This window comes from Odontomachus brunneus, unplaced genomic scaffold (genome assembly GCF_010583005.1).
Source record: "Odontomachus brunneus isolate Ranch 3 - 2012 unplaced genomic scaffold, Obru_v1 Obru_scaffold_094, whole genome shotgun sequence".
Taxonomy (NCBI): Eukaryota; Metazoa; Arthropoda; class Insecta; order Hymenoptera; family Formicidae; genus Odontomachus; species Odontomachus brunneus.
This window is the reverse complement of record NW_022639544.1, coordinates 67,025-79,014: the sequence shown is the minus strand read 5'-3', so window position 1 is coordinate 79,014 and position 11,990 is coordinate 67,025. Positions and strand designations below refer to the sequence as shown.

General features: G+C 39.7%; 1 protein-coding gene across 11 annotated transcripts in view; it reads left to right on the top strand.

Annotated features, from left to right (window-relative positions):
* The window catches only part of LOC116848398 (ryanodine receptor), a 56,266-nt gene that overhangs the window by 11,475 nt on the left and 32,801 nt on the right, over positions 1 to 11,990 (top strand). For 5 of the 11 annotated variants that reach the window (XM_032824452.1, XM_032824451.1, XM_032824450.1 and 2 more), the window contains exons 3-19: positions 190 to 294; positions 376 to 474; positions 1,412 to 1,426; positions 2,365 to 2,442; positions 2,527 to 2,602; positions 3,019 to 3,131; positions 3,214 to 3,413; positions 4,253 to 4,435; positions 4,532 to 4,703; positions 4,856 to 5,025; positions 5,283 to 5,778; positions 5,878 to 6,209; positions 6,422 to 7,530; positions 7,880 to 8,088; positions 9,183 to 9,282; positions 10,951 to 11,149; positions 11,339 to 11,712. In XM_032824452.1, the coding sequence (XP_032680343.1) occupies positions 190 to 294; positions 376 to 474; positions 1,412 to 1,426; positions 2,365 to 2,442; positions 2,527 to 2,602; positions 3,019 to 3,131; positions 3,214 to 3,413; positions 4,253 to 4,435; positions 4,532 to 4,703; positions 4,856 to 5,025; positions 5,283 to 5,778; positions 5,878 to 6,209; positions 6,422 to 7,530; positions 7,880 to 8,088; positions 9,183 to 9,282; positions 10,951 to 11,149; positions 11,339 to 11,712 (4,030 nt within the window). Of the gene's footprint in view, positions 1 to 189; positions 295 to 375; positions 475 to 1,411; positions 1,427 to 2,364; positions 2,443 to 2,526; positions 2,603 to 3,018; positions 3,132 to 3,213; positions 3,414 to 4,252; positions 4,436 to 4,531; positions 4,704 to 4,855; positions 5,026 to 5,282; positions 5,779 to 5,877; positions 6,210 to 6,421; positions 7,531 to 7,879; positions 8,089 to 8,601; positions 8,702 to 9,182; positions 9,283 to 10,950; positions 11,150 to 11,338; positions 11,713 to 11,990 lie in introns of all 11 variants that reach the window. The other 6 variants (XM_032824454.1, XM_032824458.1, XM_032824453.1 and 3 more) reach the window with 3 other exon arrangements.

Here is an 11,990-nt window from a genome sequence, read left to right as displayed (position 1 = left end):
AGAGAGAGAGAGAGAGAGAGAGAGAGAGAGAGAGAGAGAGAGAGGGAAGGAGAGAGAGAGACAAAGAGACAGAGAGCGTAAAATCAATTCTGACCCGGAATTAATTTCTCTTCAGATTTATTATTGTGTTCGCGAGAAAGTGAGCTAGTCGCATAGCAAACACATACAAGCATTGCCTGAAATTTACAGGAGGATATGGTATGTCTGTCCTGCACTGCGACAGGAGAGAGAGTCTGCTTGGCAGCCGAGGGTTTCGGCAATCGACACTGCTTCCTCGAGAACATCGCAGACAAGGTAACGACGATGGCGGCGATTTAAATTACCTTGCTCTCTTTCGCTTCACATGTGCGTCGTTGAATTATTGTCTTCTTTCAGAACATACCGCCGGACCTGTCGCAATGCGTGTTTGTCATAGAACAGGCTCTCTCAGTGAGAGCCCTGCAGGAATTGGTCACCGCTGCTGGTTCAGAGACGGTAACGTATAAGTTCTCTCTGCCTAATAGCGTACACTCTCGCACGAAGATTCTCGTGCGTCTTCAATCTCGCCAGCGAAATTCATTTAGCTTCAGGGAATACTCGTAGCTTCTACTCGACATCTTCGCGCGCCGCAAAAGACATCATCGATTACCCCCTCATTTTGAAGGAGGACTTTCTCGGTAGCGCGTGCAACGAGGTTCGTGCGACTCCCAGCTCGAACCCGATCGCATCCGCGCGATTCTCCGACCATGCGAGCAGTATGATCGTCTACCTCGCGATTAGAAGCCCCTCATATTCCCAAATTAGAGCCGTACAAAACGTACACGCTCGACCTGCATAGGAGTGGGCCATAAAATGCGTGCCATTTAGCTCCAAAACGCGAGAAACGCAGCTCTCAAACAACGACGGAAGTCTAAGAGACGTCCGGATGACGTCCGGAAGGATCACGTTGACGTCTTTTAGACGTCCTTACAATGTCCCCCTTAAACCCCCTCAGGCCTGCTCGATTTGTCCACTAAATAATTCACGAAGGGTTCCTGACACATCGGAATAGCTCTTCTTGAATGCACTCTCGCACGCATCCCCCGCCCGCCAACGCACCGTCCCTTGTCCGTATGATTTGTCGCATGCGCCCAGCGTGTAGTCGTGCAAAGCGACTTCAAACCACGTTTTCTTTCGTTCTCACGATCGTTCCTGTCTTCAGTTGTGGTCTTGTCACTCAAAACATACTAGCACCGTGAGAAAGTTAAAAGAATAAAACAAGGTTATCGCCTAAAAGCTTAACTAAGACCCACCGTCACCGTCAATCGTGATACATCATACGCGCATATCTTCCATTTCTTTCTATATTTCTGTCTCTATTTTTCTCTTTCCAACAAAACCGTATCGACACTTGACGAAGGAGATTCATTGCCTCTTATGTTTCTCTTTGCAGCAGCAAGACAATTTAGTAAGTATAATTTACGTACCGTCTGCGGGGCGCCGTTATGTGTCCGCTCTTGGGTAAACTGATCATTTGTTTGTGTGTTGGATCACGTTGTGATACACGCTCGATCGAGCTTGGGTGAAAATACGAGTCGTTTACTTCGTGAAGGTGGTCTCAGATCAATTTCGATAGTTCGCATTTGCGTGTTTATTTAGCGCTAGTTGGAGTGTGATTCTGTATTGTATTCGCCTGAAACCGCATGAACATGCCGCGTTAATAAGTGAATTTTAAAGTGGGACTTAAACAGTCCAAATATTTAGCGCTAAATACATACGAAGGTAGAGCAAATGTATAATGATAATGGATATAAAGTATATCAAGTTAAATTAAATATATTTTCTAAATTTTTTACGTATACCACTTTCGAAGAGTAAGCAATTTGTATCGTCTCAATGTTCAAAGAATGACAGACATTCTATGTTATTTAGTAGGATTTTGAGAGTAATGTAGCTGTGCTTTAAAGTTAACAAAAATTAGAGCGATATATAGTCTCTCTCTTACATCTCTTTATTCTTTTTAAATATTGAGACACCACTTCACCCATCGATCGATTAACCGATCACTGAGAGATTAATGTTGACATAATATACGTTGAGGCTGTTTTTTGGCTATCTAACATATTAACTATCTACGCTAAAATCGTCTTCAGCAATCTCTATGCCTTCGACATGAATCTTTTATGAGTGATACATGAATCGCGTGAGCCTCGCATCGTAGCTTGACGTTAATACCAACATTTATGGCCTTCTCTTATCAGTACGCTTGTAGAAGTTGTCTAAGGAATTCTGTTACTCTGACAACCATTAAAAATATGTCGTACGATACATAAAGAATAAAAAAAAAAAATTACTATCGAGCACGAAGGGTGGCAGGGACTTTGACAATCCTTTGGTGCTTTACAGGGAAAGGGCACCGGGTCAGGGCACAGGACCTTATTATACGGTAATGCCATATTGCTGCGACATCTCAATAGCGACATGGTAAATTGATACTCTTTGTAATTTCACGCGATTACACGGCGTTAAGCTTTCATGGTTGCATAAATCTATGATCATGCACCGTAGTACCTCGCGTGTCTGTCCACGAGTTCGTCGAACGATAAGCTTGCCTTCGACGTCGGTCTGCAGCAACATTCTCAAGGTACATGAAACATACCCTTATATACCTTAATTACGAGCGAATTCTTGATTTATAATAATCAAAAAACGTTTCGTAAAGTAAAATGAGAAGAAATTTTACCAACAAAAAATCTTTTGGTAACACAGAAACCTTTTCTCCGATTAATTTTTTCCTATTTCTTTTCACGAGTTCTCTCTTACTGTACCGTATAGCGGCTGTTGCTTTCTTTTGCTCCAACGCATTTTTCTGTTAAATATTCTCGCGTCACTGTTTGTTGAATGCAATTATAACTTTCGACAGAATTGAATTGAGATTAAAGTCCGTAGTTGCATTGCATTGCATTGCTGGCAAATATTTCATGAGTCAAGAAGCATGAATGAAAAGAAACACATTTATTCTCGTGGGATTTCTCAGAAACTGTATTCTTTCTCATGCAGGTGAGGCGTGTTGGTGGACTGTACATCCCGCTTCCAAGCAGAGGTCGGAGGGTGAGAAGGTGCGTGTGGGTGACGATCTTATCTTGGTGTCCGTCGCGACTGAACGATATTTGGTAAGTTCTTGACACACAAGTAAGAATAATGGCTTGAAAATGATTTGGCAATAAAAAAATCTTGAAATTCTTTTTGTTCCAGCACACGACAAAGGAAAACGATCTGTCGGTGGTCAATGCATCCTTTCACGTCACTCATTGGTCGGTGCAGCCTTACGGTACTGGTATCAGTAGAATGAAGTACGTCGGTTATGTCTTCGGTGGCGACGTTTTGAGATTTTTCCACGGTGGCGACGAATGCTTGACAATACCGTCGACTTGGAGTCCAACACCTAGTCAAAAGTAAGCTTAGATTAAGTCACACGATAGTGTCTCGCGCAAAATGAAGCATGTACCGTTTGTGTGTATACAACGTTTCTACGTAGAAAAAACAATTTCGTTAGTATAGATAAATTTTCTGTTACCTGAGAACTAGACAAAAACCTCGGTTGCAAAAATAGAAAGATTCCTGTAGAAGATTTCTATTTAATCTATTGCTCCTAATTATCTCAACCGAGTTTTAACGCAACTAAATATTCAGACGAATGTTTTCGGTCACGATTACAGATATATTATTTCTCGTCAGCGAGTTTTTATCTAGTATCTATTTAGTTACATGAATTGAAATGTTTTCCCGTGTAGTTGACAGACGGAAAAATTTATTGTACTACCGCAATGGCTGATTTGTTTGAGTTCTGAGGAAACTTAATCGATTTCTCAGTGTCCAGTTATATAAAAAATTATATTTTTCAAAACTATATGTTCCATTAAGGAAGATATTCTAGCACAGAGTCAGAAATTGGCAAGTTCTCAATTAAAAAAACTATAATGTGTGCAATCAGCAGTTATTAATTAATTATTAGTATAAATTTTATATATTAACTTCTTATTTATCCTTCTTAATATCGTTACTCTTCTTTTGTTATATTCTTTTGTTATATATTTTGTTATATTTTGTTATATTTATACTCTTCTTTTGTTATATTCTTAATATCGTTACTCTTCTTTTGCTGTTATGCTTATCATCCTCGGTCACTGAGCTACGTTATTGGTTATTTCGATACACTTATGACATTATATTCGAAAAATGAGAGAAAGTGAAGATTAGTTTATCTGGATATTTTTTATTTATTGTTTTATAGCCTTGTAATTTACGAAGGCGGCAGCGTGATGAGTCAAGCAAGATCACTATGGAGATTAGAGCTCGCCAGGACGAAATGGGCAGGTGGCTTTATTAATTGGCTGCATCCTATGAGAATCAGGCATCTGACAACCGGACGTTATCTCGGTGTGAAGGAGAACAACGAGCTCTATCTGGTCGATAGGTTAATACTTATTTTTAGAAAAGTTCAAGGGTCACGGTGATTCTTAAGCGGACTTGTGATAATATTTCCTAAATCTACGATTATCTCTCCACAAAGGAATGATGCGACGATTGAGACTTCGACGTTTTGGCTGCGGCAAGAAAAGGACGATCAAAAGATTGTTCTCGAGGATAAGGATCTGGAGGTAATCGGCATGCCGATTATCAAATACGGTGACTCCACTGTTATTATGCAACATGCCACCACGTGTCTCTGGGTATCTTATAAGGTAAGCAAAGAATTATCGAGATCAATTATTGAAAAATAAATTATAAATAAAATCTATTTAAACTCACTTTATTGGTTTCAGCAAGTTTGTTTGAATATTTAGTATGAAAACCGATGGATTTGCACAGTATTAATTATAAAATTCTGATTTAGTCGTACGAAACGAAAAAGAAAGGCGTCGGAAAAGTCGAAGAGAAGCAGGCGGTACTTCACGAGGAGGGTAAGATGGACGACGGATTGGATTTCTCTAGATCTCAAGAAGAAGAATCTCGTACCGCTCGTGTCATTAGGAAATGCAGCAGCTTGTTCACACAATTCATCACGTGAGTTATATATTTTTAAATAACTCATGTCAGTGACACATTACTCTGTGTAAATATATTATTATATTATTTATTTTATTGTGTATATATAATTAGTAAACATTTTTTTTAGAAATATCATAAAACTTCAAAGAAGATTAGATATTCAGTTAGATATTCAACATTAGTAGAAAAAGATTTAAAACATATCTTGCGAAAAATTAGCTCAGTAAGGAAAACGAAAGTGGACCTTGCTAAAATTATCGAATGTGTTTTAGAGGCCTAGAAACGTTGCAAGTAAACAGAAGAGCATCCATGTTTTTTCAAAACGTGAATCTTAACGAAATGGTAATGTGTCTGGAGGACTTGATCAATTACTTTGCTCAACCCGAGGACGACATGGAACATGAGGAGAAGCAAAATAAGTTCCGCGCTCTCAGGAATCGTCAGGATCTGTTTCAAGAGGAAGGCATACTTAATCTCATCCTCGAGGCCATCGACAAGATTAACGTGATTACCTCGCAAGGATTCCTCGTCGCTCTTTCCGGCGACGAAAGTGGCCAAGCTTGGGATCAAATATCTGGATATCTTTATCAATTATTAGCGGCCATTATCAAGGGAAATCACACCAACTGCGCTCAGTTTGCCAACAGCAATCGTCTCAATTGGCTGTTTAGTCGATTAGGATCGCAAGCATCCAGCGAAGGAACGGGAATGTTGGATGTACTTCATTGCGTGCTGATTGACTCGCCGGAGGCTTTGAACATGATGAGGGTAATGGAACATTTCTTGCAATATATAAACAAATTATTTAGCAAACAGCAATATCTCTAGAACTTTTAATTAGCTACTGTCAATGTGTAAATTTCACAGGATGAGCACATAAAAGTGATCATTTCTTTATTGGAGAAACATGGTAGAGATCCGAAGGTATTGGACGTCTTGTGTTCACTATGTGTGGGTAACGGTGTCGCAGTACGCTCCTCGCAGAATAATATTTGCGACTTTCTATTGCCCGGGAAGAACTTGCTTCTCCAAACGCAATTAGTGGATCATGTGGCGAGCGTCAGACCGAATATATTTGTCGGCAGAGTGGAGGGTTCCGCTCTGTACCAAAAATGGTATTTCGAGGTGACTGTCGATCACATTGAACAAACGACCCACATGATGCCGCACTTGAGAATCGGATGGGCGAATACCGCCGGGTAAATTGTTGTACAATCTTTTTTTTAAATCTCTATTTGCATGTAAAAAAAAAAAAAAATATATATATATATATATATATATATATATATATAACTCCCAAAGAATATAAATTTTAAAAATTAAAGTTACATGCCTTTAAAACTTAATCATTAAATTTTGTCATATTAATTTATTATTTTTAACTAAACTAACATTGTATTATTTTCGACAGCTACATGCCGTATCCTGGCGGGGGCGAGAAATGGGGTGGAAATGGTGTTGGTGACGATTTATACTCTTTCGGGTTCGATGGTGCCTACCTGTGGACCGGTGGCAGGAAGACCCAAGTAGTGCAAAATACTACTGAACCCTACATTAGAAAGAGCGACGTGATCGGCTGTGCCTTGGATCTCACAGTGCCAGTGATAACGTTCACCTTTAACGGCACTCACATCATGGGTTCTTTCCGGAATTTCAATCTAGACGGCATGTTCTTCCCCGCCATTAGCTGTTCCTCTAAGCTCTCCTGTAGATTTCTGCTAGGCGGTGATCACGGTCGACTGAAGTTTCAGCCGCCGGAGGAGTTTTCGCCGTTGGTGGAAAGTCTACTGCCGCAGCAAATCCTGTCGCTGGACCCGTGCTTCTATTTTGGCAATATGAACAAAGTGGTTCTGGCCGGCCCATGGCTAGTTGAGGATGATACCGCCTTCGTTCCAGCTCCGGTCGACACGTCGATGGTCAACTTGCCGGCCTACGTTGAGCAGATCAGAGACAAGTTGGCGGAAAACATTCATGAGATGTGGGCAATGAACAAAATCGAGGCTGGTTGGATCTTCGGCGAAGTACGGGACGACCTAAGAAAGATACATCCTTGCATAGTTCAGTTCGAGAGACTGCCAGCCGCGGAAAAGCGTTACGACACTCAATTGGCCGTGCAGACTTTGAAGACCATCCTAGCTTTAGGCTATTATATCACCATGGACAAGCCACCGTCCAGAATAAAAACCCTGAGATTACCAAACGAACCATTTCTGCAGAGCAGTGGCTACAAACCGGCGCCGCTCGATCTGACAGCGATCACGTTGACCCCTAAGATGGAGGAACTCGTCGATCAGCTCGCTGAGAATACACATAATCTATGGGCGAAGGAAAGAATTAGCCAAGGTTGGACATACGGGTTGAACGAGGACTCGGTGATGAGGAGAAGTCCCCACTTGGTGCCCTATCCGAAAGTCGACGAAGCTATCAAGAAGGCTAATCGCGACACCGCTAGTGAGACCGTTAGAACTCTGTTAGTTTATGGGTATATGCTCGATCCACCTACTGGAGAACAGCACGAAGGTGAGACTTTTAAATCTCGTTAAATGCGTCCGTTTATTTTTAGATAGACCTCTGTGCTTTGCAAAATAGTTGTACATTATTTCCAAGAGACCGTTCATGGAATTTACGCTAATATAAAATATTATTAGATATCTTTTGTTGTTCATAATAAATTATCGCAATATGATAAATTATTTTCCAAAATTTTTAATACATTCTGAATGTGGAATAGAGTGTTCGTTATATTAACATCGAGGAAATTTCGATAGCTTTCAGTTTTTTTTTCTAATATGGGAAGTTTTGATAATTGTGTGTATTAATAATGTATTAATAATGTATTAATAATGTATTTATTTTCTGGCATTTGTAGCATTGCTTTTGGAGGCCAGCAGATTACGACAATTATACTTCAGGACTTACAGAGTCGAGAAACATTACGCAGTCAGCAACGGAAAATGGTATTTCGAATTCGAAGTTCTAACAGCCGGCCCGATGCGAGTTGGTTGGGCAAAAGCCGATTGCGCACCAGGAAGTATGTTGGGTAGCGACGAAAGTACTTGGGCTTTCGACGGTTACAATGTAAGTGTTTCCCTTATATTGTTTCCTTTTCGTAACTTGACGATTTTATCGGAAGCTGTTTATACGAAGAATTTGTCAAGACGACTTTTCCAATCGTTAAAAGTGACAATTCTCAAATAGTATTAAATTTTCGGGTTGAACTACAAAAGATATTTAAATGATGGATAAATAATGTAGAAACCGGAAAAAAACATTCTTATTTCTCGATTAAATCTAGAAACATTAATCTTTAGTATATTTTCCGTTGTAAGAAACATTCTGATATTAATATGTCGATGTGAAATTGTATAATACCTCGGATTATTATAGCCACGGAAGGTGAGAACTTTATATAGTGTTTAGAATTTGCTTAGATTTTCTTTACGGATAAAAATATATCAGCCAGAGCTGCGTGTAATCCATACGCGGTAGCCCGTATGAGTTGCAAGTCGAATGTGATATTAACGTAAGCGCCACGTGGCTCTCGTTCGCGATCTATGAGATGCGAATAATCCAAAAGAGTATGAATGTCAGGTGACCAAAGTGCACGCTGGCACCAACGAGTCATTTGGTCACAAATATCAAGTGGGCGACGTAGTTGGATGTTTCATTGACGTGGCAGACCGAACGATCAGTAAGAGTCCCATTTCCCATTTCAAATTAGCCCGATCTAAAGGCCCCACTATACATCTACATTATTCTTCTTCTTCTTTTCTGAGTTTTTCTGGTCACTACTATTGTATTTGTCTCGCTCTATATGTTTCTTTCATGTTGATTTGGTTTTTTTCTCTTGCATCCTTGTCCCAAGACGAATGAAATCGCAAGAGAAATTTCATTCGGCGAAGTGTGGCTTGACTTTTATCAGTGTCGGGGGAATTCGCGGGATTCCCTCGCGCAAGATCGTGCAAGACTCGCGCAAAATCGTACACGACATCGAAGTAGGTATATCAATCAGCGATAAAATACAAATTGTATATAAGGTGCCCCTCTTCAGACCCAACCGGACAACAGAGTATCACGATGTGCATTTTTGTTGCGCGGATATCCGATTACCGGTCTGTGCTAACGATATCCACGAGCGAAAGTGTTGAACTGGTGAACATTTTATTTTAAAGGAGGAAAAAGTATACTCGGGCACGGCCGAAACGTTCGGCAAACAATGGCAGGTCGGAGACGTTGTCGGGGTTTTCCTGGATCTAATTGACCGAACGATTAGTAAGACGGAATATTTAAGCGAAACGCTTCAGCTGCCATTTCAAGCTATACACATAATTTGATATCTGGAGATAGACTACTGGATACAGGCACCGCGATTTTTTAGCACAATCTCAGCCACACACCAGCATTAACCAGATGAACCAATTGTACAAATGTATATACGATACAAAGAACGAGATGAACAATTGTCAGTGTAACTGAAATAATATTCAATTGGAAAACTCACGAGACCACGTATAATTTTGGAACAATTATTCGACACTGACCGCGATGTTCGCCAGTATCGTAACTTGAGATCCGAATGGATATTTGTCAGGCAAAATTTTCGCACTTCGCACTTCGGGGAATAGCATCATCGCGCTTGAGCAGTCATATAAGGGAAAAATCCATCGAGACAGTTGCTTGGACGAAAGAAGCGATCATGCGTCTCTCGTACACAGGTTATCTCATCTCGTCACCGTCATCTTAACAACGTTGGGGTAACCGCAGAACCAGAGATAGCCTGGTTTCTATCATCATTAATAAATACCATGTTCTCGATCGACGAAAATCATGTCTGCCCAATGTCTTCTCCGGTATCCAGTACTCTACTCAGTGTTTATACTGTCAGCGATAACAGCGCTTCCATAATTTCATATTTACTAATCACTAACACCACAGGGTGGCCCCAAAATATACTATATCGATCATATCACGTGCATTCCGAAACAATAACCCCCAAATACAATATCGATACGGTCGTTGTACGAGCACAGAACGTAACGTAATCTCCTTCGGGAAAAATACCAGATATACATTACAACTCATGTTCATCTTACAGACTACGATCAATTGGTTACAAAGCACCACACTGTGTAAATAGAATTATGTCAGTCAGAGAGAAAGTATCGGGAAATATCTCCCGGACAGATTCGAGTCGTTATGATCTTCATTCTTTTTATCTCTCGGCTATATACCTTTGCTTTTTGTTTTATTTTTTATCGTGAAATTTATTATCTTAGTGCATCGTCCGTGTGTGATAATATTACACGTATTTGGTTTTCCATTACACCTCCCTCGAGTAATGCCGCTTGCATGCTTACTTTGTCCAAACTTGAATCAGTGGGCCATATGAACGGAAGTAAGTTCATCGTATATAAATCAATATTCCAATATCTCTAATTAATATTCTTTGGAGAATTATTTTTAATGGAGACAGAAATTAAAGTCCTTTTAAGTCTATTAAATCACTCAGTTCACATGGTCCATTTTAGCACTCGCTTTGCTGTAACTGTTAATGCATTGTGTCTCAAAAATTTCTAATTGGCCGCGTTAGGAATTTTAATAAAATACATTACAAATATATATTTCTTACGCTGCTATAATTTTTTTTTCTTTAGTTTGTGTTTTACTTACATATTTGTATGTATCAAGTAACAATTGGCTTTCACAAATATAATTATAATAATTATGTATCGTCTAGTTGCTCGGTCGTTGGACTTTTATCTCGTTTGCAAGCCGAAACGAATGTCTGACAACTCAACAAACTTGTCGAACAAGTTAAAGATTTTTTTTATTTTTGCATACTTTTTTACTATATTGTATTTTCCGTCTCATTCAACGTTCGTTTCGACTTTTCAATATTCGTTGCAATTACTTTGCTCTATAAATTTGCAAATTACATAGGCTTCTCCTTGAATGGAGAATTGCTGATGGACGCTCTCGGCGGTGAAACTTCTTTCGCCGACGTACAAGGCGATAGTTTTGTACCTGCGTTTACCCTTGGCGTCGGCCAGAAGGCGAAACTAACATTCGGCCAAGATGTAAACACTCTCAAGTTCTTCACCACTTGTGGTTTACAAGAGGGCTACGAACCATTCTGTGTGTACGTAATTTTAATTCGTCAATTAAAGTATCTATAAATAATTCTATATGTTAAATTATTCCATATAGAAGATATATTCTGTAAAATATTTTACAATGCATTTTATAATATAAAGTTCACAATCCATTAAATTTTTGAAAAGCTTAAAATATAGAAATTAATGGCATGTACAAATTTTTCTTTTCACAGCAATATGAATCGTCCGGTAACATTTTGGTACACAAAAGATCAGCCTATTTACGAGAACACCGACGACATGGCCGATACGCGAATCGACGTGGCTAGAATACCAGCAGGTTCCGACACTCCGCCGTGTCTGAAGATTTCTCACAACACGTTTGAGACTATGGAGAAGGCCAATTGGGAGTTCCTCAGGTTATCGCTACCCGTGATATGTCAGTCTAGCTTCGTAACGGAGGGCGAGAAATTGCGGAGATGGCAGGAGATCAAAATGCGACAGAACAGACTTCTAGCCGAGCAAGTTGAGCAAGGACAGCAGGCTGCACCGTCGGCTCATTTGGAACAAATCATCAAATCTGGCTTCAGTATGAGCGATATTAAAGGTAACAATTCAGAAAATACCAATCTTGCATTTTGTAATGTGGCATAAAGTGAAAATATTAGGACCTTAACTTAGTTTCCGCCCGCAAATGTTAGATGGCAATGCAAACAGTTCTAGTAGTCATTACTAACGAAACAGGTAGTTTGTGATTAATTTCGACATTTCTCGATAACATTCAGTCAGCATACACAATTATTTTCCTAAACAACAATTTCTTTTGCTTTGTGAAAAATGGAACGCGATAAAGTGTTTTTTCGACATGTGCTTTTGCACTATTTT